This window comes from Pongo abelii, chromosome 5 (assembly GCF_028885655.2).
Source record: "Pongo abelii isolate AG06213 chromosome 5, NHGRI_mPonAbe1-v2.0_pri, whole genome shotgun sequence".
NCBI classification, from domain to species: Eukaryota; Metazoa; Chordata; class Mammalia; order Primates; family Hominidae; genus Pongo; species Pongo abelii.
Window position 1 is genome coordinate 161494373 of NC_071990.2, and position 24947 is coordinate 161519319.

Genomic DNA, 24947 nt, shown 5'->3' on the forward strand with positions numbered 1-24947 from the left:
GTAAGATAGGCAGGGATGAATTTTCACAAAGGTGTAAGTTTATTCCTAAGCAGTTAAAATGAAAATTTGACTTTGGAAGGGTAGCATGCTGATACATTAAGAGGAAAAAGACAACTTAAAGATTTTAAACTGTGTCCACAGAAGAATAAACAATCTAAATCTTTTTTCCCCCTTAGGTCAACATTGAAGGAGGGGCTATAGCGTTGGGCCACCCTCTTGGAGCATCTGGCTGTCGAATTCTTGTGACCCTGTTACACACACTGGAGAGAACCGGCGGAAGTCGTGGTGTTGCAGCCCTGTGCATTGGGGGTGGGATGGGAATAGCAATGTGTGTTCAGAGAGGATGAATTGCTTAAACTGAACAACCTCAATTTCTTTTTAAACTAATAAAGTACTAGGTTGCAATATGTGAAATCAGAGGACCAAAGTACAGATGGAAACCATTTCCTACATCACAAAAACCCAAGTTTACAGCTTGTTGTACTTTAATGTGTAATACTCAACTCAAGGTACAAGACAATTGCATTTAACATTGTTATAAATAAAAGAGACATCAGATCAATCATTAAGGGCTCCAGAGTGAACAGCATCTTCATAACTTCCATGTTTATCATCTTTACTTTCTGGATGTAATTTAATAAGATCATCAATTCGAAGAATGGTAATTGCAGCTTCTGTTGCAAATTTCAAACTCTTAACTTTAACTATGGTTGGTTCAAACACCCCTGCTTGTTTGTTGTCTCGAGGTTTACCATTGCTCAAATCAAGACCAATCCTGCAATTAAGAAAGAACTATTAAACGGCCGCTTACAACTTAATTAGGTGGCCTATTAACTCCAGCATTTCATTCAAGTATTAAGCTTGATTTTTAAGTCAGACTAGAGATCTTGTAGGTATTCTACCCAAAGCAGCAGGGAGAGATTAAGCAATCAGAGTTGTTAACTAAGGCACACAAGTGCTAATAATTAGCCATTATCCCTTGAATTACAGTGACTGAACAACAAATGCTTGCTGTGAAGTTTTTCATTTTAAGTATTTGACAAGTCTGTTACTTATGTTTGCTGACATGTAATTGACTACTATCCTTTTTAATGCAACCTGTTTTGCAGAGGTTAAGAAAGAGCAGGAAATTGTATGCTTACCATTTTAGATTTTTACGTTCTGGGTTAACCTGAGCCTCATTATGAAAAGCTCTTAATTTTGCAACCAGATCTGTGGAGTCCTGGGCAGCATTAACTGCTAGTGTATTGGGAATAACAAGAAGTGATCTTGCAAACTCTGCAATAGCAAGCTGTTCCCGAGATCCCTAGGAAAAGACAATTAGGTGACTTCACAAAAGGGAAAAAAAATTAAAGTCCACAGCTACTGCTCTCAGGCCTCTAAGACAAGAAATAACTGTTCTTACCATGCTGGTTGCATAGTTCTCAAGGTATATGGAAAGGGCTGCTTCTACAGCACCCCCACCGGGAACCACAGATTTTGACTCCAAAACTCTCTTCACTACACAAAGTGCATCATGTAAAGAGCGCTCCATCTCATCACACATGAAATCATTTGCCCCACGTAAGATAATCGATGCAGATGTACGAGCCTTAGTACTGTTCAAAACAAAAGTGAAATTCTTGTAACAGCATTTTTTTTTAAATTTTTTTTGCCAAGACCATCAATTTCTCAAAAAAATGGCATTTTAATAAAATAAATCTACATAAAGTTCCCTTAAGTCCTGCCTACACAGGATATTTAGATATACTATACAGAAACAATGTCTAGTCCATGCAGAAGAGATGAAAATGGTTACTTCATCTCAATTTACAGTGGCCCAATGTTATTTTATCCCATGCGTATAACTGCTCATATCACTGTGAGACTACAAGCAGCAAATAAATGGGAAGAAAACCTACTTTTACTTAAGAAAATCGGTATAACTTCACAATTTTATTTAAGTAGCTCTTACTTTTTGATTAAGATCAGCTCATCATCACAAATTCTCTCCTGTACCACTTCTTCTGCCTGTCCCAACATTGCAGCTTCAAAAGTTTCTTCACCTTCCAAATTGGCCAGGGTTGACAGAATAGTTGCTATTAAGAGAGTTACAAAGGATCTGTGAATATTGCTCTTTCATGATTTTAATATCCTTGGACTCAGTAGCATTTGTGATAAAAGTGCTATATTACAAGTTTAGAATTTAGTTAGGCAGCACACAGTAACTCCTTTTATCCTAAGATGGAACTATGTCATTTTAGAAATGAACAAATTCAGTTCATGAATTTCCAACAAACAATTTCTCCAGTTACATGAAAAATGGCTCTATAAATGTGTTGGTAGCACAAAGCATTAAGAGAATATAAATGTTTCTGAAGCTGTTTTCTGTCAATATTCCAATGTAAAAAGGCCTTTGATGGGGTCAGGTATAATAAAAGTATTTTATGTGACAGCCAGCACAAGACATACCTCCAGAAGCTTTAGCAATGCGTTTAAGGTCCCTTTTTAAAACTCTTCTAACTGCCATAGCACCAGCCTCCACAAAATACTTCAGACACATATCATCAATTCCACCAGTGGTTAGAATAACATTGGCACCAGTTGTCAGGATCTTCTGAATTCTCTCCTTGGTGATATCTGATTCTCTGCAAAGTATTTTTGTAACCCGAATTACCTTCTGTGATTTTTAAAAATAATTTAGCTTTAACTTCTATTAAGTATTTATCACAAGATAATCATAGATCAAATTGTATTAACCTTTGTTATCTCTGACCAGAATTTAAATTAGTCCAATTCATGGAAAATTTGAAGGAATTAAAAATTACCACTTAGCTCTCCCCAACCCAAATTTGAATTACTAATTGAGAACTATGGTTAAACAGGGAACACAGGTCCTGCCTTCAAGGATCTAGTGGGGAGAGGGATTACCAATCACACTCCAGGGCAAGTGTCACTAAAGTGGTATGCAGAGATTACAAGCACATAAAAGACATAAATGTAGCCTAGGAGATGGACAATGAAGAGGAGTCCAGGTCAAGCGCAGTGGCTCACGCCTGTAATCCCAGCACTTTGGGAGGCCGAGGCAGGCAGATGACCTGAGGTTCAGGAGTTCCAGACCAGCCTGGCCAACACGGTGAAACTGTCTCTACTAAAAATACAAAAAATTAGTCGGGCCTGGTGGCGGGCACCTGTAATCCCAGATACTCAGGAGACTGAGGCAGGAGAATCACTTAAACCCAGGAGGCGGAGGTCGCAGTGAGCCGAGATCGCGCCACAGCACTCCAGCCTGGGCAACAAGAGCAAAACTCCATCTCAAAAAAAAAAACAAAAAACAGGAGTCCAGAGTTGAAAGCACAAAAGAAGGTAGAACCAGAAAAGTGAAAAATCTTGCAGGTTACACCAAACAGTCTAGATACTAAGAAGCTTAATATCTTTAAGCAAGACTAGTATATTATCTGTGTTTTCAAAAGGATTCCCTGATATCAATGTGGAAATTGCACTGAATGGCTGAAGACAAGAAGATAGTAACATGAGATATAAGCTGAAAGACAACCTAAACAGAAAAGTCAAATGTTATGGCTTGGGTGACTCCTGGAGTAAAATAAATAGCAATAGTTTTGGGGGCAGGATGGGAAATCAGAGTTCAGTTTAGGACAAGATTAAGTTTGAAGTCTCTGTTGTTACGCAGGACAAGCTCCCAGGAGGCAGTCACTTACATCATGGAAACCACAAACTATGGGAGATACAGATTTGAAGAGTCAATATGAGTGAAGCCATGTGAATAGATCATTCGAAGAATTTTTAAAGTAAAATGAAATACAGATCAACCTCAAAAGCAGCTTGTCTACTGAACAAGTACTGTGTGCTATACACTGTTATATAAACTCATGGTAAAAACTGTAGTAAGCCACAGGAAGACAAAATACAGGAAGTTACAACAATATAATTTAGATTGAAGAAGAAAGAAAAGCTTCTCTAAGAGACTAGCTTGGGTGTGTTTCTACAACAGTCTAGGCAAGAAAATGAAAAGTAGGTAAATTTAGAGGTAGAAATCAAGTGGTCTTGGTGACAGATTAGGAGAAAAGGTGTTGGTAAAAAGGAGGAGTTAAGGACATTTCCTAGTTTTCTGCCTGTGTGGAGGAGTCCCCATCACTAAAATGGTCAAAAGCAGATTTGCAGTATTATCACAAGTTCAGTTTTAGACATGTTCACTTTGAGATGCTTGAAAAGCATTCTATTAGATAGAGGTATGTGTGTTTGGAGCTCAGAAAAACAGCCGAAAGAGTCTCTGACATAGAGAGATAATACGTGAAGTCATGCGAACAAAGGGGCTATCCTGGAGAGTATTATGGGGTGGTCCAGACAAAGCAGCATCACAAAGCCTTCCATCCCCAAAAGCATTTCAAGAAGGAATAATCAAAGGGTTGGTAAAGCTCAAGTAAGAGGAAGGCTGAAAATGTCTTCCGAATTTCACACTAGAGACCTTAACATGCAGTCCCTCAAATGGAGAACAGGGCTGAAAAGGGATGAGAAGAAAAGCACCAGAAAAGTTTTGTGTAGTAAATCATTCATGACATCCACCTGTAAAGATGTATGACAGGGAGTACCTACAGCATGAGGATGTACGAAGAAGCTTGAAGGACAGAAGAGCCACACGAAGAATCCAGGAAAGAGCATAATTATTTGAAGATGCAGGTATGAAAGAAGAATCAAAGACAAGGCTCTAGAGCAGAAGGAAACAGACTCTAGAACACTTACTGTAGAGGGACCGGCTTTGATGGAAGAAAGAACACTTTGTTGTATCAGGAAGGAAGGAAAAAGGAATACCCGTGCAGATTGATTTAAAAGATGACAGCACATTTCTTACTCTTGGCAAAGCTTTCTTGTAGGTCTGGTTTAACTACTGTTTAAACTATTCATTGTTTTTTTTTGGTTTTTTTTTTTTTTTGAGACAGGGTCTCACTGTCACCCAGGTTGGAGTACAGTGGTACAATCACAGCTCACTGCAGCCTCAACCTCCTGGGTTGCAGATTCTTGCCACCTCAGCCTCTCAAAGTGCTGCGATTACAGGCATGCACCACTGTGCCCAGCCTAAACAATTTATTGTTTTAAGTGACTGTCAGGCAGTCAAATCTATAGCAGTGGTCACACAACCTCCACCATTAGCTCTTCTGGCATGCCAACCACTAATATCACCTGTAACTCCAGTATCTAGCAAACAGTAGGCTACAGTCAATACCATACTGCTGAGTTCTGTACTGCTTTGAGGAAATTAGATTCCTGTCTTTTACATCTTTAATATTAATAGACTCATACAATCAAAATTCCACAAAAAGGCCGATTTTCATAGAGGTTGTATAACCCCAAATCCCTCTAAAAACACCACCGCACTAATTTTTCTGGAAGTAAAATAGTTTGACTTGGCTAAAAATGTTAAAGTCCTCCAAGACACTCACACTTAAAAGGCCAAAAATAATCTCTCAACATACCTCTGTCTAATTTGGTCCAGTTTTTCAGGGTCTGTAATGACCACCTGTACACCAAGCTTCATTTTTGTTTTTTGCAGGCTAAAGTCAAGGCAAGCAATTTTTGCATTTACGATTCTCTTGGGCATGCCTACAATTGAACATAAGATTAAGTTAATACGTCTATCCTTAAAAGCATAATAAAGAGTACCTATAATCGATTGTATGTAAACACACAAATTTAGACTATAACTCATTACATTTTATCTTAGAAAAATTTTATGGCATTAAATGCATGTAATTTCTTTAAATTCACATTCCTTCTAACATGTTGTATGTGCTTTAAATTACAAAAAGATGTACTGCACATAATCCACAAAAAAAGGTTTTTTTTGTTTTTTTTTTTGAGACAGAGTCTCTGTGGCCCAGGATGGAGTGCAGTGGTGTGATCTTGGCTCACTGCAATCTCCGCCTCCCAGGTTCAAGCGATTCTCCTGCCTCAGCCTCCCGAGTAGCTGGGACTACAGGCGGGTGCCACCATGCCCAGCTAATTTTTGTATTTTTTAGTAGAGATAGGGTTTCACCATATTGGACAGGCTGCTCTCAAACTCCTGACCTCATGATCCCCCTGCCTGGGCCTCCCAAAGTGCTGGGATTACAGGCACGAGCCACCGCGCCCAGCCAAAAAACAGCTAGTTTTAATCTGTGGCAATATCATTCTATAAACCAAATCCCAAACCTTACCCTGGGATCCCACCACACAGTTAAGTGCATAGCCACTGATGAGCATACTCTCCATTTGACTTCTCCCATGGGCTTTCAAAATATTAACAGAATTGACGGGATAACGTGGCTGGCCTCTTATGTCTGTGTATTTAATAGCAAGTACAGCATCTACTACCATGTTAGCAAAGAAATCACCATTTCTAAGCCAAAAGTTAAGGACAGTTAACAGGTCTGGAATGGACAAAGGGTACACACGTGAAAAATCAAGGGTAATTTGAAGGGACTTCCTTTTAGTAATCTAATCTATTAAAGAAGCAAGTATTACTTATGTCACCAAAATGTTACAACATTATCACTATCTGCAATTCATATCACTTTACACATGCTTTTTATTACCTTTTCACCCTAAAAAAGCAGGGAAGGCAACAGGTAATTTCAATACAGCATTACTCCTCTCTATTGATATCAATTTGCATAAAATTGGTTATTCAAAATTTTATTGCACAAAATTGATATTGCTATTACACACGCGCGCACGCACACATGCACACACACACACCCCCTCCTAAGACAGGGTCTTGCTATGTTGCCCACATTGGACTGTAACTCCTGGGTTCAATTAATCCTCCTGCCTCAGCCTCCTTAGTAGCTGGGACTACAGGCACACACCACCATGCCCATCTCAAAGTCTTATGCTTTAAAAAGCCTAAATTTTATCTGACAACCACAAGGATACATTCCAATGATTTTGGAAGACATGGATGTCTTAGCAGCATTAATCAGGCAATCTCTTCCCAGTTCATCTGTGTTAACAATTAGGTTTTCATTGATATAACGCACTGCTTCCCTGTTTAAAAGTGTGGGGGAGAAAAACGCTTATAAAGTCACTACTCAAACTCTTTGCATTCATCATGCTTAACACAGAGCCAAAATGTCATAAGTAATAATATCTGTTCTGCCATTTCATATAGGAGGAGGACATGAAAAAACCCTCCCTCTTCAGATCATGGCAAGTTTAATCTATCCCATAAGCATAGCCACTAAAATCTATTATTAGGAGAAAATGTGGTAGTCAAATGGGAAAAAAGATACTGATCCAAGTTTTTAACTTCAAATATTACTACTTAAATGCTAAAACATTTAAATTGAAGGTTTTCAAATTAAAATTTAGTTATTAATCAAAACGTTAAGACAACACAGTTTACAACTATTACATCAAAAAAAAATTTCTCTGAATGCAAACAATCTTACTTGCAAGCAAGTCGATAGCCACTAATAACTGATGTGGGATGAATTTTCTGTTTGACTAATTCATCTGCATTTTTTAGGAGTTCTGCTGCAATAATAACCTGTTGAGAAAACATTCACTGATCTGAGTATGCCGGATATTCAACATGTGCAATACATATGAAATGACACTAAAATGGCCATATATTATTAACCAAAATGGTAGTGGTGAAATGAATTAACTGGTTATTAGAAACCTAGGGGGTGAAGGGAGAAGAATGCTACAAAACACTCTAAGTCCTCAATGTTACTCACAAATTCTTGGAAACTGCCACTTTAAGCACAACAATGGACAGCAACTTCTCAAATACAGTTGTTTACTGTAATGCTGATGGGGGGAGGAAAACTTGTTTTTTTATACATCATCTTTCCTCTTAAAGTCAGTTTCCATGAATCCATTGTGGATGTTCAGTGAGGTCTTATTGCATTATAAATGCAAATGCCCAAAACTGGGTAGGAGCCAGAAAAATGTTCTAAGAAACTAGTTCAGCAATACAACCGTAAAAGACAACACATCTATTACCTTTAGAGACAGTGCTCAACAGAAGCTAAACCGAGTGTGACTATTCACAATAGTATTAGACTATTATTTTATTTTAAAAAGATAGTTCTTTTAAGTTGATAAAACACTAAGAAATATTTTTAAAGCAAAAAGACTTAAAGTCTTGTCAGCTTCTTATGGGAGCAAAACTACATTTGTTAAATCACATTATCATAAGTTAGACAAAGATCATATTCATATTTTAGGAGTAGATTCCATTCTTTCACAGCAGAAGTTTAATCTAGAAATACATTTTCCCCACAAACTATCTCGTTTCTCCAGAATTAACATCTTTCTCACCAAACAATAGTGTTTCTACTATACCAGCATGCTGGATGATCTATGAAGAGTTTATACTGTATACCACATTTACTGACTCGATAAGATCACACTGTCATATCATGATGTATTTATTAATTTCTCACACTCCCATTTTGAATTCCTGAGATTACCTGTCAGGATTTAAAAAATAAAACAGGCTGAGTGCAGCTCATGCTTGTAATCCCAGCACTACAGAGGCCGAGAAGGGAGGATCACTTGAGGCCAGGAGTTCAAGACCAGCCTGGGCAACATAGCGAGACCCTGCCTCTACCAAAAAAAAAAAAAAAAAAAAAAAAAAAGGTTTTTAATTAGTTGGTTGTGGTGGCGTATGCCTGCAACCCCAAGCACTCCGGGAGGCTAAGGCGGGAGGACTGCTTGAGCCCAGGAGTTCCAGGCTGCAGTGAGATATGACAGCACTGCAGCACTTCAGCCTGTGCTACAGATAGTCTTTTAAAAAAATAATAATATAAAAACATTGTTTCTCCCCGCAATTGGTAACATTTTATCCTCCAAATAATCAGACAAGTTTAGAGCTTTCCAAGTCTCAAGGGGTGATGGGGGAGGAAACAAGACTTTTGAGAGACCATAAAAAAATCTGTGTGATGTCTGAATACTGCCATAAAGGGAAAAATAAGCCCTCAAAACTTGTGAATACCAACATTTAAAACAATGGGGCTATGTTAAATGAACTCAAATTCTTTCCTACTTAAACTGTACAAACTAGCTGTAACTATCAACTTACAAATTCTGTTTCTGAATCTGTACCTAAGAAGCTTATTTCCCCTCTTAAATGTGTAACTACTTTTGTTTTTTCTTCTTGCTCAATCTTCTAGGCTTTCAGAATAAGTAACTTATTTCTGACACAGCACAAATGATCCACTTACGGCTTCAACTTTCTGAAAGCCGGTCGTTTTTAGAAAAATGACGATTCTTTAGCCAGTCTACCTACCACTGAGGTAGTTCCATCTCCAACTTCTTTGTCTTGCAGATCAGCCAGCTCACAAAGAACTTTAGCTGCAGGATGTTCTACCTCCAGTAACTTCAGGATGGTTGCACCATCGTTAGTAATGGTTACATCCTAAGAAATTAGCAGGAAAAAATATGAACCACTTAAACAAATCAACACAGCCCCATTATAATACACATTCACCTTTAATATCACCTTCCAGTACATGGATTCTGATAAAGTCAAAGAACGAACATAGCAAAACACTGAAGATAGTTTTACTTTAAGGCAACTAACACAACAGTTATGTGTACTTACACCAATATCATCCACCAACATTTTATCCAAGCCAACTGGACCAAGAGAACTTTTTACAATATTGGCAATCGAAGCTGCAGCCATAACTGTAGACAATCAATTAAAAACAAAAATAAAAAAGAAATGAGGATAAGCCACAACTCTGAAAGACAGTAATTTCAGCCTAAAGGTAAATGACATCCAACAGCCCCTGTATTTCCCAAATCTACAAATCTGTGTTAATTATTTAAAAACCACCTACTAAGAGTCTAAATGGGGCCGGACACTGTGGCTCACATCTGTAATCCCAACACTGGGAGGCTGACGCAGGAGGATCGCTTGATGCCAAGAGTTTGAGACCCCTTTGGGCAACATAGCGAAACCCATTTCTACAAAAAAAATAAAAAAGCCGGATGCGGCGGCGCGGGCCTGTGTTTGGAGACTGCAGTGAGCTATGATGGCACTCTCGTCTGGACAAGTGGGACCCTGTCCCTAAACAAAGCGAGCCTATTTGGTACAGCTTTGATGGGGGTGGAATCTGATGGCGGGAGAAAAAAAAAAAAAGTAATAACCACAATTTCATGCTCTGCCACTTCGTACACCTATACCAGCCTTTTCCTTCAGATCCTGCAAGTTTTTTGCTCATTAAAACTCTCTCTATCTGTGAGGAGAGAAATCGGTAGTCAACGGGGAAGGTGGTGACTTTCAGATTTGTTTACGAAAAAAATTAGGAATCTATCAAGAAACAGTAAGCTCTGTAGGTATCCAAAGGCCCGACAGCAAACGCTCTGCTAAGTTGGCGCTGCCGTCTCCTAGGGTCAACGCACTCGAGTGGCGTTTCCTGGGCTAACTCTACTGTAAGAAGCTGTCAACCCGGATACAGCTGTACGCCGGGCGCCCGACCTCGACTGCAGCTGCGGGCAGACAGGGCACCGGGCTCATCCGAGGGCGCGCGGATGAACCTACTCTTTTTCTGGTAAATGGTCCTAAAATTAAACCTGGCGTTTAACATGGACGCTCAGGGGGTCGCCCTGAAACAAAAGGGGGTGCGAGGCGTGGCCCGCACGTGCGAGCCGGGGAGGCCCGCTTTCCCGCGGAGGGCGCGTTTCCAACGCCGCCCCGGACACCACATCCACGCGGTGCCGGTCTCAAAACCTTGCCGCGCGCTCCGGGGCTCCTCCCCGCTGTGGGAAGAGGGGGGCCACAGAGCCCTGCCCCAGAGAACGGCGGGTGGGCTGGGTCCGGCTGCGGGGCCCCGAGGCCCATTCTGCGGAGGTAAAGAAGGAGAGGCACAAGGAGGGCAGCCGAGGTCCGGTCGCGGTGGGACTCGGCCCTCCCCGCCCGCAAGCCCGACCCAGGCCCGGCCCTCCCTTACCGTTCTGGGAGCGGATCGCTTCCCCAGTGCTGCGGTCACCGAACACGGACAACGGCCCCTCCATCTTCACGACAGCGATACACGTCGAATTCTGCTTACACCGCGGGCAACCAGTATCGCGGCCCCTCGGCCGACCGGCGACCACAGCAGTGCCTGCGACGGCGTGGAGCGTACCGGAGCGATGCCCCAGGAGCTACTGGGTAACACACCGCCCCACCCGCTTCTCAGCTGACCCGGCCCCGCCGCGGGGCACGGCGGGAAGGAAAAGGAGGCAGGGGCAACAGGGACAGAAACGGGACTGTGCAGGAAGTGAGGCTCCCGGGAAGGGGTGGGCTCGGCATTTTTGTCCAATTAGATAGCCGATGGGAAGGGCGCGAAAGAGGAGAACGGAAGTCGGATGTTGGACCGCTGGAAAGAGGCTGAACTTTCGCCTCAAACGACGTTGCGCAGACGCAATGGGCCATTCTAGTGCCTTCTAGAAAAGGTTGTAGAAAGGGTGGAGCTTGGAGCTGGGGTGTAACTGGAGGGGCGGGCCCTTCTCCAAGGTAGAGTTGGGGTTCTGAGCGAGTCTTGCGTTTTAGGTTTAGTGTCTTTTCCTTGTCCCTGCTCGGGGAGCGTGAGGCAGATCGGCCGGCTTTGCTCCAGGCCTCAGGAGTATAAGTTTAGGAGCGCGAACCTGGGTGGGACGGGGCAGTTTTTCCAGCGGGCCATACGGGAAAATTTTTGGTTGGAGGAAGACAACCACCCTTTTTAAGGAGAAAACTGCATCTTGCTCTGCCTCATTCCTACGCGGTGCCCAGTTGGGGTGTGTGTGGACCAGTCAATGACCGCCCAAGCTCTCCGAGTAGAGAACCCAAACATGGTTTTGTGGGGTGGGTGCCTTTGACCCCTGACTTAAGCAAAAAGTGTGGTCGTGGGCGTAGCTACGAGGTGGTTGGTGGGCTCCAGGGCCTGCGTGCCCCTCGACGCGAGCGATGATTGGCTGTGCAGGATAACAGATCGCCCTCTTGGCCACTCAGTGACAGGGGACTTGCTACTTCCGGGTCGGCGGCGTCTGGCTTGGAGAGTTTGGGGATCTACAGCAGCCGAAGGCTTTTCCCTGACTTTATATGGCTACGCCTGGCGAGCGACTGAGTCGTCCGTGAGGAAAAAGAGGCGAGGCTTTTCCGACATCGTCTCAGCGATGGCGCTTCGGTCGCGGTTTTGGGGGTTGTTCTCGGTTTGCAGGAACCCTGGTAATTAGTCTTGCCCCCTTCTCCCAGCTCACTCGCCAGGGCTTGCACAGTACATTGGAACGTGCGGGTTCTATTGTGTATTCGACGTGCCGGATCGAAATAGAGCTCGCGGCACTGCGAAGACCACAGTAGGAAGTTAAGGACGGGGTCAGTGCTGACTCCACCCTGTGGGCATACGTATTTTTCGTCCCCTCGGGCCTGAAGATTGGGGGTGTAAAAGCGGATAGACGTTAGAGCGGGATCGTGCGCTGTCCGTATCCGTCATTTTTAAGCCCCGTGTGGTTGTTTCCGTTGCCCAGGTTGCAGGTTCGCAGCCCTGTCAACCAGCTCCGAGCCGGCAGCGAAACCTGAAGTGAACCCTGTGGAAAATGAAGCTGTCGCCCCAGAGTTCACCAACCGGAACCCCCGGAACCTGGAGCTTTTATCTGTAGCCAGGAAAGAGCGGGGCTGGCGGACGGTGTTTCCCTCCCGTGAGTTCTGGCACAGGTAATTGACAAGGGCAGTGCACCCTACAGACTATTTTCATTCATTCAACTCCAGGCACTCTCCCAGGTAGCTGCCATGCGGCGGGTAGAGGCAGGGTTCGCGGAGGGGCTGGAACAAACAACAAATAGGTGTGATGGGGGATATTTAAAGAGGATGTTAGAGTAGCGGACAGGATACCTACTAAGGCCTGTCTGAGGTGACATTTAAGAAGCTGAGATCTGAAAGAGGAAGAAGCCGAGTCATCTGCCAGAAAGAGCATTCCTAGCAGAGGAAACTGCTGGGGTGAGGAACTGAAGGGCTTGTGGATCTGAAGCTCAATGGGCAGAGGGTGAATGGCCTAAGATGAACATGGAGGGGTAAGGAGGCGACAGATCATTAGCTTTGTAAGTCAAGATGAGCACTTTAGACTTTATTTTCATTATAGTGGGAAACTAGAGGATTTAAAGCTTGAGCCCGAATTGGTTTTTCAAGATCATTCTGGCTGGGAGCGGTGTCTCATGCCTGTAATCCCAGCACTTTAGGGAGCCAGCAGAGGAAGGCGGATCATCTGAGGTCAGGAGTTTGAGACCAACCTGACTAACATGGTGAAACCCCGTCTCTACTAAAAATACAAAAATTAGACGGGCGTGGTGGTGCACGCCTGTAATCCCAGCTACTCCAGTGGCTGAGGCACGAGAATCACTTGAACCCAGGAGGCGGAGATTGCAGTGAGCTAAGCGCCTGAGCGACAGAGGAAAATTCTGTCTCAAAAAAAAAAAAATCATTCTAGCTGTTTTTTGGAAGACTAAATTTTTTAGGGAGCAGGACTTGAAGAAAGACCAGTTAGGAGTCTAGTATGACTTGAGATACTTTGTTATAAAGGCGGTTGTTTAACGAACACTTATATTTGCCAGGAATTATGCTACTTGCTTTATATATTTTTTGTCATTTAATCCTTAAAATTACATCATGAAGCAGTTAAAATTTCCCCCATTTTACAGGAGCAAAGAAATTGAGGTTTAGGGAGACATGATTAGTAAGTGCCAGAGCTAAGATTTACATATGTTCTAACTGACCTCAGAGCCAGGACGCTCAGTTATTACGACTATACTACAGCATGTAAGTGTTTATCAGGTTTATCTGCGGCTTATCTGCTTGGTGAGGATTTTTTAGAATTTCTTAAGGACTTCTTAAGGACTATATAAAGTTATAAGAGTAAATTGGAAATCATAACTGTGTGATGTATTATTTATTTATTGAACAAACATTGTACCTGTATCGCTTGCTAGGCATTGTGTTAGAGGTAGGAGTTACAAAGATAAAGTAGATGTTATCCCTGTCATCAAAAGTCTTAAGTTTCATAGTGGAAAGTGGAATGAGGATAATGATGTGTTACAGTTGCTGTAATACATTTTTACTCATAGAGGAGGGAGTCCAAGAAAGGGAGTAGGCAGTTCACTTTTTTTTAAATTAATTAATTTATTATTATTATACTTCAGGTTTTAGGGTACATGTGCACAATGTGCAGGTTAGTTACATATATATACATGTGCCATGCTGGTGCGCTGCACCCACTAACTCGTCATCTAGCATTAGGTATATCTCCCAGTGCTATCCCTACCCCCTCCCCCTACCCCACAACAGTCCCCAGAGTGTGATGTTCCCCTTCCTGTGTCCATGTGTTCTCATTGTTCAATTCCCACCTATGAGTGAGAATATGCGGTGTTTGGTTTTTTGTTCTTGCGATAGTTTACTGAGAATGATGATTTCCAATTTCATCCATGTCCCTACAAAGGACATGAACTCATCATTTTTTATGGCTGCATAGTATTCCATGGTGTATATGTGCCACATTTTCTTAATCCAGTCTATCATTGTTGGACATTTGGGTTGGTTCCAAGTCTTTGCTATTGTGACTATTGCCGCAATAAACATAAGTGTGCATGTGTCTTTATAGCAGCATGATTTATAGTCCTTTGGGTATATACCCAGTAATGGGATGGCTGGGTCAAATGGAATTTCTAGTTCTAGATCCCTGAGGAATCGCCACACTGACTTCCACAAGGGTTGAACTAGTTTACAGTTCCACCAACAGTGTAAAAGTGTTCCTATTTCTCCACATCCTCTCCAGCACCTGTTGTTTCCTGACTTTTTAATGATTGCCATTCTAACTGGTGTGAGATGGTATCTCATTGTGGTTTTGAGTTGCATTTCTCTGATGGCCAGTGATGGTGAGCATTTTTTCATGTGTTTTTTGGCTGCATAAATGTCTTCTTTTGAGAAGTCTCTGTTCATGTCCTTTGCCCACTTTTTGATGGGGTTGTTTGTTTTTTTCTTGTAAATTTGTTTGAGTTCATTGTAGATTCTGGATATTAGCCCTTTGTCAGATGAGTAGGTTGCGAAAATTTTCTCCCATTTTGTAGGTTGCCTATGTCCTGAATGGTAATGCCTAGGTTTTCTTCTAGGGTTTTCATGGTTTTAGGTGTAACATTTAAGTCTTTAATCTATCTTGAATTGATTTTTGTGTAAGGTGTAAGGAAGGGATCCAGTTTCAGCTTTCTACATATGGCTAGCCAGTTTTCCCAGCACCATTTATTAAATAGGGAATCCTTTCCCCATTGCTTGTTTTTCTCAGGTTTGTCAAAGATCACATAGTTGTAGATATGTGGCGTTATTTCTGAGGGCTCTGTTCTGTTCCATTGATCTATATCTCTGTTTTGGTACCAGTACCATGCTGTTTTGGTTACTGTAGCCTTGTAGTATAGTTTGAAGTCAGGCAGTGTGATGCCTCCAGCTTTGTTCTTTTGGCTTAGGATTGACTTGGCAATGCGGGCTCTTTTTTGGTTCCATATGAACTTTGAAGTAGTTTTTTCCAATTCTGTGAAGAAAGTCATTGGTAGCTTGATGGGCATGGCATTGAATCTGTAAATTACCTTGGGCAGTATGGCCATTTTCACGATATTGATTCTTCCTACCCATGAGCATGGAATGTTCTTCCATTTGTTTGTATCCTCTTTTATTTCCTTGAGCAGTGGTTTGTAGTTCTCCTTGAAGAGGTCCTTCACGTCCCTTGTAAGTTGGATTCCTAGGTATTTTATTCTCTTTGAAGCAATTGTGAATGGGAGTTCACTCATGATTTGGCTCTCTGTTTGTCTGTTGTTGGTGTATAAGAATGCGTGTGATTTTTGTACATTGATTTTGTATCCTGAGACTTTGCTGAAGTTGCTTATCAGCTTAAGGAGATTTTGGGCTGAGACAATGGGGTTTTCTAGATATACAATCATGTCGTCTGCAAACAGGGACAATTTGACTTCCTCTTTTCCTAATTGAATACCCTTTATCCCCTTCTCCTGCCTGATTGCCCTGGCCAGAACTTCCAACACTATGTTGAATAGAAGTGGTGAGAGAGGGCATCCCTGTCTTGTGCCAGTTTTCAAAGGGAATGCATCCAGTTTTTGCCCATTCAGTATGATATTGGCTGTGGGTTTGTCATAGATAGCTCTTATTATTTTGAGATACATCCCATCAATACCTAATTTATTGAGAGTTTTTAGCATGCAGGATTGTTGAATTTTGTCAAAGGCCTTTTCTGCATCTATTGAGATAATCATGTGGTTTTTGTCTTTGGTTCTGTTTATATGCTGGATTACATTTATTGATTTGCATATATTGAACCAGCCTTGCATCCCAGAGATGAAGCCCACTTGATCATGGTGGATAAGCTTTTTGATGTGGTGCTGGATTCGGTTTGCCAGTATTTTATTGAGGATTTTTGCATCAATGTTCATCAAGGATATTGGTCTAAAATTCTCTTTTTTGGTTGTGTCTCTGCCAGGCTTTGGTATCAGGATGATGCTGGGCCTCATAAAATGAGTTAGGGAGGATTCCCTCTTTTTCTATTGGTTGGAATAGTTTCAGAAGGAATGGTACCAGTTCCTCCTTGTACCTCTGGTAGAATTCGGCTGTGAATCCATCTGGTCCTGGACTCTTTTTGGTTGGTAAGCTATTGATTATTGCCACAATTTCAGCTCCTGTTATTGGTCTATTCAGAGATTCAACTTCTTCCTGGTTTAGTCTTGGGAGAGTGTGTGTGTCGAGGAATTTATCCATTTCTGCTAGATTTTCTAGTTTATTTGCATAGAGGTGTTTATAGTATTCTCTGTGTACTCTGTATTTCTGTGGGATCAGTGGTGATATCCCCTTTATCATTTTTTATTGCATCTATTTGATTCTTCTCTCTCTTCTTCTTCATTAGTCTTGCTAGCAGTCTATCAATTGTGTTGATCTTTTCAAAAAACCAGCTCCTGGATTCATTAATTTTTTGAAGGATTTTTTGTGTCTCTATTTCCTTCAGTTCTGCTCTGATTTTAGTTATTTCTTGCCTTCTGCTAGCTTTTGAATGTGTTTGCTCTTGCTTTTCTAGTTCTTTTAATTGTGATGTTAGGGTGTCAATTTTGGATCTTTCCTGCTTTCTCTTGTGGGCATTTAGTGCTATAAATTTCCCTCTGTGCACTGCTTTGAATGCATCCCAGAGATTCTGGTATGTTGTGTCTTGGTTCTCGTTGGTTTCAAAGAACATCTTTATTTCTGCCTTCATTTCATTATGTACCCAGTAGTCATTCAGGAGCAGGTTGTTCAGTTTCCATGTAGTTGAGTGGTTTTGAGTGAGATTCTTAATCCTGAGTTCTAGCTTGATTGCACTGTGATCTGAGAGACAGTTTGTTATAATTTCTGTTCTTTTACATTTACTGAGGAGAGCTTTACTTCCAAGTATGTGGTCAATTTTGGAATAGGTGTGGTGTGGTGCTGAAAAAAATGTATATTCTGTTGATTTGGGGTGGAGAGTTCTGTAGATGTCTATTAGGTCCGCTTGGTGCAGAGCTGAGTTCAATTCCTGGGTATCCTTGTTGACTTTCTGTCTCGTTCATCTGTCTAATATTGACAGTGGGGTGTTAAAGTCTCCCATTATTAATGTGTGGGAGTCTAAGTCTCTTTGTAGGTCACTCAGGACTTGCTTTATGAATCTGGGTGCTCCTGTATTGGGTGCATATATATTTAGGATAGTTAGCTCTTCTTGTTGAATTGATCCCTTTACCATTATGTAATGGCCTTCTTTGTCTCTTTTGATCTTTGTTGGTTTAAAGTCTGTTTTATCGAGACTAGGATTGCAACCCCTGCCTTTTTTTGTTTTCCATTTGCTTGGTAGATCTTCCTCCATCCTTTTATTTTGAGCCTGTGTGTGTCTCTGCACGTGAGATGGATTTCGTGAATACAGCACACTGATGGGTCTTGACTCTATCCAATTTGCCAGTCTGTGTCTTTTAATTGGAGGATTTAGTTCATTTACATTTAAAGTTAATATTGTTATGTGTGAATTTGATCTTGTCATTATGATATTAGCTGGTTATTTTGCTCGTTAGTTGATGCAGTCTCTTCCTAGTCTCGATGGTCTTTACATTTTGGCATGATTTTGCACCAGCTGGTACCGGTTGTGCCTTTCCATGTTTAGCGCTTCCTTCAGGAGCTCTTTTAGGGCAGGCCTGGTGGTGACAAAATCTCTCAGCATTTGCTTGTCTGTAAAATATTTCTCCTTCACTTATGAAGCTTAGTTTGGCTGGATATGAACTTCTGGGTTGAAAATTCTTTTCTTTAAGAATGCTGAATATTGGCCCCCACTCTCTTCTGGCTTGTAGAGTTTCTGACGAGAGATCTGCTGTTAGTCTGATGGGCTTCCCTTTGAGGGTAACCCGACCTTTCTCTCTGGCTGCCCTTAACATTTTTTCCTTCATTTCAACTTTGGTGAATCTGACAATTATGTCTCTTGGAGTTGCTCTTCTCGAGGAGTATCTTTGTGGCGTTCTCTGTATTTCCTGAATCTGAATGTTGGCCTGCCTTGCTAGATTGGGGAAGTTCTCCTGGATAATATCCTGCAGAGTGTTTTCCAACTTGGTTCCATTCTCTCCATCACTTTCAGGTACACCAATCAGACGTAGATTTGGTCTTTTCACATAGTCCCATATTTCTTGGAGGCTTTGCTCATTTCTTTTTATTCTTTTTTCTCTAAACTTCCCTTCTCGCTTCATTTCATTCATTTCATCTTCCAGGGCTGATACCCTTTCTTCCATTTGATCACATCGGCTCCTAAGGCTTCTGCATTCTTCCCGTAGTTCTCGAGCCTTGGTTTTCAGCTCCATCAGCTCCTTTAAGCACTTCTCTGTATTGGTTATTCTAGTTATACATTCTTCTAAATTTTTTTCAAAGTTTTCAACTTCTTTGCCTTTGGTTTGAATATCCTCCCGTAGCTCGGAGTAATTTGATTGTCTGAAGCCTTCTTCTCTCAGCTCGTCATTCTCCATCCAGCTTTGATCCGTTGCTGGTGAGGAACTACGTTCCTTTGGAGGAGGAGAGGCGCGCTTTGCTTTTTAGAGTTTCCAGTTTTTCTGCTCTGTTTTTTCCCCATCTTTGTGGTTTTATCTACTTTTGGTCTTTGATGATGGTGATGTACAGATGGGTTTTTGGTGTGGATATCCTTTCTGTTTGTTAGTTTTCCTTCTAACAGACAGGACCCTCAGCTGCAGGTCTGTTGGAGTACCCGGCTGGCTGTGTGAGGTGTCAGTCTGCCCCTGCTGGGGGGTGCCTCCCAGTTAGGCTGCTTGGGGGTCAGGGGTCAGGGACCCACTTGAGGAGGCAGTCTGCCCATTCTCAGATCTCCAGCTGCGTGCTGGGAGAACCACTGCTCTCTTCAAAGCTGTCAGACAGGGACATTTAAGTCTGCAGAGGTTACTGCTGTCTTTTTGTTTGTCTGTGCCCTGCCCCCAGAGGTGGAGCCTACAGAGGCAGGCAGGGCTCCTTGAGCTGTGGTGGGCTCCACCCAGTTCGAGCTTCCCAGCTGCTTTGTTTACCTAAGCAAGCCTGGGCAATGGCGGGCGCTCCTCCCCCAGCCTCGCTGCCACCTTGCAGTTTGATCTCAGACTGCTGTGCTAGCAATCAGCGAGACTCCGTGGGCGTAGGACCCTCTGAGCCAGGTGCGGGATACAATCTCCTGGTGCGCCATTTTTTAAGCCCGTCGGAAAAGCGCAGTATTCGGGTGGGAGTGACCTGATTTTCCAGGTGCCGTCTATCACCCCTTTCTTTGACTAGGAAAGGGAACTCCCTGACCCCTTGCGCTTCCCAAGTGAGGCAATGCCTCGCCCTTCGGCTCGTGCATGGTGCGCGCACCCACTGACCTGCGCCCACTGTCTGGCACTCCCTAGTGAGATGAACCCGGTACCTCAGATGGAAATGCAGAAATCACCCGTCTTCTGCGACGCTCACGCTAGGAGCTGTAGACCGGAGCTGTTCCTATTCGGCCATCTTTGGCAGTTCACTTTTTAAATAATCTGGATCTTAAGGCTAAAAATCTTTTGAAACACCCAACCTATTACTTTCTTTTTTCTTTGTTTTTGAGACAGGGTCTGGGTCTGTTGCCCAGGCTAGAATGCAGTGGTATGATATCTGCTTACTGCATCCTTGACTTCCCTGGGCTCAAGCAATCTTCCCACCTCAGCCTCCTGAGTGGCCGGGACTAGAGGCACATGCCACTACTCCCAGCTAATTTGTTTTGTTTGAGACAAGCTCTGGCTCTGTCACCCAGGCTGGAGTGCAGTGGTACAGTATCAGCTCACTGCGACCTCCGCCTCCCAGGCTCAAACGATTCTCCCATCTCAGCTTCCTGAGCATCTGGGACTGCAGGCACACACCACCATGCCCGGCTAATTTTTTTCTTTTTCTTTTTTTTTCCTGGTATTTTTTGTAGAGATGGAGTTTCACCGCTGCCCAGGCTGGTCTCGAGCTCTCGAGCTCTCGAGCTCAAGAGATCTGCCTGACTCAGCCTCCCAAAGTGCTGGGATTACAGGCGTGAACCACTGCACTCAGCCCCAACATATTACTTTGATTTAATATTTGGATCATTAAAAATAACTAAAGATGTATTTCCTCATTTTTTCTCTGTCTGCCTTACTCGCAATATTAAAAGTAGAGAACTTCAGAATATTATAGTAGGAAATGACCTTTAACATAATGAATCGGGCCCTTCATTGAACAAATGGTTTAAGACGGTTCAGCAAACTACGGCCCGTGGGCCAAAGGTAGTTTGTGAGCTAAAAACTTGTTTTTACTTTTTTAAGTTAAAAAAAAAATCAAAAGACTGTTTTGTGACTTGGGAAAATTAAATGAAAATCAAATTTCATTGCCCAGGTTCTTAGAACATAGCTGTACCGATTCTCATTTGTTTACGCATCACCTGGCTGTTCTAGCACTACAATGGCTGAGTCGAACAGTTTCAGCAGAAGCTGTATGGCCTAGAAAGCCTAAAATATTTACCATCTGGCACTTTGTGGGAAAAGATTGTTGACTCCTGGTTTAAGAGATTGTGATTTTTGGCCGGGCGCGGTGGCTCACGCTTGTAATCCCAGCACTTTGGGAGGCCAAGGCGGGCGGATCACGAGGTCAGGAGATCAAGACCATCCTGGCTAACACGGTGAAACCCCGTCTCTACTAAAAATACACAGAAAAATTAGCCGGGCGTGGTGGCAGGCGCCTGTAGTCCCAGCTACTAGGGAGGCTGAGACAGGAGAGTGGCGTGAACCTGGGAGGCGGAGCTTGCAGTGAGCCGAAGCTTGCAGTGAGCCTAGATCGAGCCACTGCACTCCAGCCTGGGCGACAGAGTGAGACTCCGTCTCAAAAAAAAAAATAAATAAAAGAGATTGTGATTTCTTACTAGAGCCACCAGGAAAACCAGGAGTAGACTCCATATTTCCAAATCTAATGCCTCTTCTATTTCACATTGAGAATCCTAGTGAGACTCTTCTGATTTGGGTGTGTTTTAACTTAAACTTAACTTTTTAAAGTATAACATATACGTATGTTATAAAATCCAAAGGGAGTACAGTTTCTTGTGTGTCCTTCTAAAGATTGTCTATGCATTTAAGCAAAAACTGTTAAAAACAATAAATCTTAGCATACCATAAACACTTCCGCATCTTTCTTCACCACCACCCTCAACCACCCCAAGCACGCACTTAAAAATACATCTTGGAGATTCTTCATGGCAGTTAAGAGCATTGACTCTGGAGCCAGACACTGGGACTTAAACCATGGCTCCATTACTTACTAGTTTTAATCTTTTTCAAGTTACTTAACCTTTCTGTGTTAGTTTCTGCAGCTTAAAAAAATATATAGGAAAAATAATAGAATTGAGACATAAGCTTTATCTATAAACCATTAAGACAGGCTTGGCATATACTAAGTGCTCAGTAAATGTTAACTATTATCTTCATCATTATAAAGCATTATTTTATTCATTTCATTAACTGTATGGAATACTATTGCATGGATTTTACTTAACTGGCTCCCAGAGGGTATTATCTTTTAGGATTACGATGTTGCATCGAATTGTCTTGTCCATGCATTTTGTTAGTGAGATTGAGCATATTTTTGTGAATTTGAGTCATTAATATTTTTCTTTTCTGTGAACAGTCTGTTCGGATAATGCTTTGCCTATTAAGTTATTGATCATTTTCTTGTTAATTATAGGAGGCTTTTAACATATTGTGTAAATTAGCTCTTTGAACAATATATGAGTTTAAAATATTTTTTCTTTTTATGTTTTTGTGACAGGGTTTCACTCTGTCACCCAGGCTGGAGTGCAGGGCATTATCTCGGCTCACTGCAGCCACAACCTCCCGGGCTCAAACAGTCTTCCCACCTCAGCCTCCCAAGTAGCTGGGACTACAGGTGCACACCATCACGCCTGGCTGATTTTTTCTATTTTTTGTAGAGACAGAGTGTCACTATGTTGCCTGGGCTGGTCTTGAACTCCTTGGCTCTAGCAGTCCTCCTGCCTCAGCCTCCCAAAGTGCTGGGATTACAAGCATGAGTCACATGGCCAGCCTAAAATATTTTTTGTTTCATTGCTTTTCTTTTGACTTCATTTTACTTTTTTTTTTTTTTAACCATGCAGCAAATTTTGTCCATCATTTCTTTTTTATGCCATATGAGGGGCTGGGCATGGTGGCTCAGCCTGTAACCCCAGCACATTAGGAGGCTGAGGTGGGCAGACTGCTTGAGCTTAGGAGTTCGAGACCAGCCTGGGCAATATGGCAAATTTTTCTCTACAAAAAAATACAAAAATTAGCTGGGTGCAGTGGTATGCGCCTGTAGTCCCAGCTATTTGGGAGGTTGAGGTGGAAGGATGACTTGAACCCAGGAGGCAGAGGCTGCTGTGAGCCAAGTTCGTGCCTCTGTATTCTAGCCTGAGAGACAGAGGCAGACCCTGTCTCAAAAAAAAAAAAAAAAAAAAAAAAAAGGTCATATGAAGCTGGACACAGTGGCTCATGCCTGTAATCCCAGTGCTTTGGGAGGTTGAGAAGGGTGGGTCGCTTGAGGCCAGGAGTTTGATACCAGCCTGGGCAACATAGTGAGACCCTGCCTCTACAAAATAAAAATTATCTTGGTGCAGTGGCATGCACCTGTAATGCCAACTACTTGGGAGACTAAGGCAGGAGAGTTGCTTGAGCCTAGGGGTTTGAGGCTACAGTGAGTTGTGGTTGCACTACTGTACTCCGAGCTGGGTGACAGTGAGACCCTGTTTCTGAAAAATAATAAAAGCCATATGACATGGTTTGATGTCATATTTAAATATGCATACCTTGAGATTATAAAAAAATTTCTCATGTTTTCTTCTAGTACTGTTATGATTTCAGTTTTTGCATTTAAATTTTTGCTCCGTCTTAAATTTATTTTGGTGCTAGCTATAAATAAAAGCAAAAAGTAAGTATATCCACATCATGCATATGTTCAGTAACTTAGCTCTGCCTCTTCAAATCTCTTTTTGAAGTAGATCTGTAAATAAAACTCAGCTCTTCAGAAACAAATTTCTTCATGATACTTGAACTATTTAATTTGTTATTATTGAGGATATTCTCATAAAGGTGGAGGGAAAACACTTTTCCCAAGCAAAATCCAAGTTAAATATGTTGAAGTAAATTAAGCAAACACTGGATTGTTGAAAAATATTTAGTCATTTATTCACCTCAATTAATGTAACTTTAGGATACAGATTCTTCTGTGATTTTATTATCTTCTCACCCCATTTAGGTTGCGAGTTATAAGGACTCAGCATCATGTAGAAGCACTTGTGGAGCATCAGAATGGCAAGGTTGTGGTTTCGGCCTCCACTCGTGAGTGGGCTATTAAAAAGCACCTTTACAGTACCAGAAATGTGGTGGCTTGTGAGAGTATAGGACGAGTGCTGGCACAGAGATGCTTAGAGGCGGGAATCAACTTCATGGTCTACCAGCCAACCCCGTGGGAGGCAGCCTCAGACTCGGTATTTGTGTTTTCATGTACTTATTGAAGAGGTATTGTGTTAATTCTTGGCATTAGATAACTTACATAATAATAACAGTTTTTACTTACCAAATACTTTCCATGTGTCAGACCCTTTGGTGAGTATTCAACAGTGTTACTTCATTTAATCCTCACATCAGTCCATAGGGTAGGGACTAGTACTCTCATTCTATACAGAAATAAACTGAGGCTTACTTGCCCAGAGTCAGTGTATGGTGGATTTCAAACCCAGGGTGACTGATTCTGTAGTCCATGATGTCAGCCGCTGTATTTCCTGTTCATATATTGACATCTTGTCGATATAATATTTTGAAATGCTGCTGAACCTTGACATCTCTACATTTCCTTTTTACTTACATCATTATTAAGATCACTTTCTGAAAAACCATTGTAGGCTGGGAAGTTAGCAAGAACAAATCAGTTTATTTCTGTCTTTTGGAAGGTGAAAGTATTTTCAGCCTACTCATGCTGCTGACTTAATCTTTTCCTTTTTTTTCTGATCTTCAAAACCAGATGAAACGACTACGAAGTGCCATGACAGAAGGTGGTGTGGTTCTACGGGAACCTCAGAGAATCTATGAATAAATGGAAGCATTAATTGTTTTGAACATGTAAATATAAAACTGTCAGCCACTACAGCCATCAAAAGAGAGCATCTGGAAGAACAGCCAGCTTGGAAGTTTTACAGCAATAATGTTGCAGTGGAATATTATTTGTAGTTAAGGTCATCCTCCTCCCTTTTCTGTTTTTTTTAAATCAAGAACTACATTCTGCCCTTCTCTTGGGCTTCAGAAGCATCTAAGAAAAGCAGTCATCAATTATAATTAGCTTTCAAAGGGCAAGTCAGAAGTTGTTTATAAATTACAAAATAAAAGCATATTATGAACTCGTATTTTCTGGTTATATGACATTTTCTCTC

General features: G+C 42.0%; 3 protein-coding genes and 2 non-coding genes across 6 annotated transcripts in view; 2 read left to right on the forward strand and 3 right to left on the reverse strand.

The window, feature by feature from the left end:
* Positions 1–565, forward strand: part of ACAT2 (acetyl-CoA acetyltransferase 2) — an 18026-nt gene extending 17461 nt beyond the window's left edge. Inside the window, 1 exon segment of one of the 2 annotated variants that reach the window (NM_001131985.1) lies at positions 177–562. In NM_001131985.1, the coding sequence (NP_001125457.1) occupies positions 177–347 (171 nt within the window). In that variant the 3' untranslated portion in view covers positions 348–562. 2 annotated transcript variants of the gene reach the window in all.
* Positions 17–11133, reverse strand: TCP1 (t-complex 1). Its single transcript, XM_002817537.6, has 12 exons — positions 10941–11133; positions 9587–9672; positions 9272–9400; positions 7425–7522; positions 6910–7020; positions 6192–6373; positions 5472–5598; positions 2452–2627; positions 1955–2078; positions 1406–1598; positions 1143–1306; positions 17–775 (listed from the first exon to the last, which is right to left on the reverse strand). Exons 1-12 carry the CDS (start codon positions 11002–11004, stop codon positions 559–561), a joined length of 1671 nt encoding a protein of 556 aa, XP_002817583.1. The 5' UTR covers positions 11005–11133; the 3' UTR covers positions 17–558.
* On the reverse strand, positions 1761–1892 carry LOC112134052 (small nucleolar RNA SNORA20). The gene has a single exon (XR_002915636.1). It is a non-coding gene; the product is annotated as a small nucleolar RNA SNORA20 (small nucleolar RNA).
* On the reverse strand, positions 7118–7257 carry LOC112134056 (small nucleolar RNA SNORA29). Its single transcript, XR_002915640.1, has one exon. It is a non-coding gene; the product is annotated as a small nucleolar RNA SNORA29 (small nucleolar RNA).
* Positions 10979–24609, forward strand: MRPL18 (mitochondrial ribosomal protein L18). The gene is made up of 5 exons (XM_063725268.1): positions 10979–11140; positions 11960–12175; positions 12475–12661; positions 23777–23859; positions 24542–24609. Exons 1-5 carry the CDS (start codon positions 11122–11124, stop codon positions 24607–24609), a joined length of 573 nt encoding a protein of 190 aa, XP_063581338.1. The 5' UTR covers positions 10979–11121.
* The last annotated feature ends 338 nt before the right edge of the window (positions 24610–24947 follow it).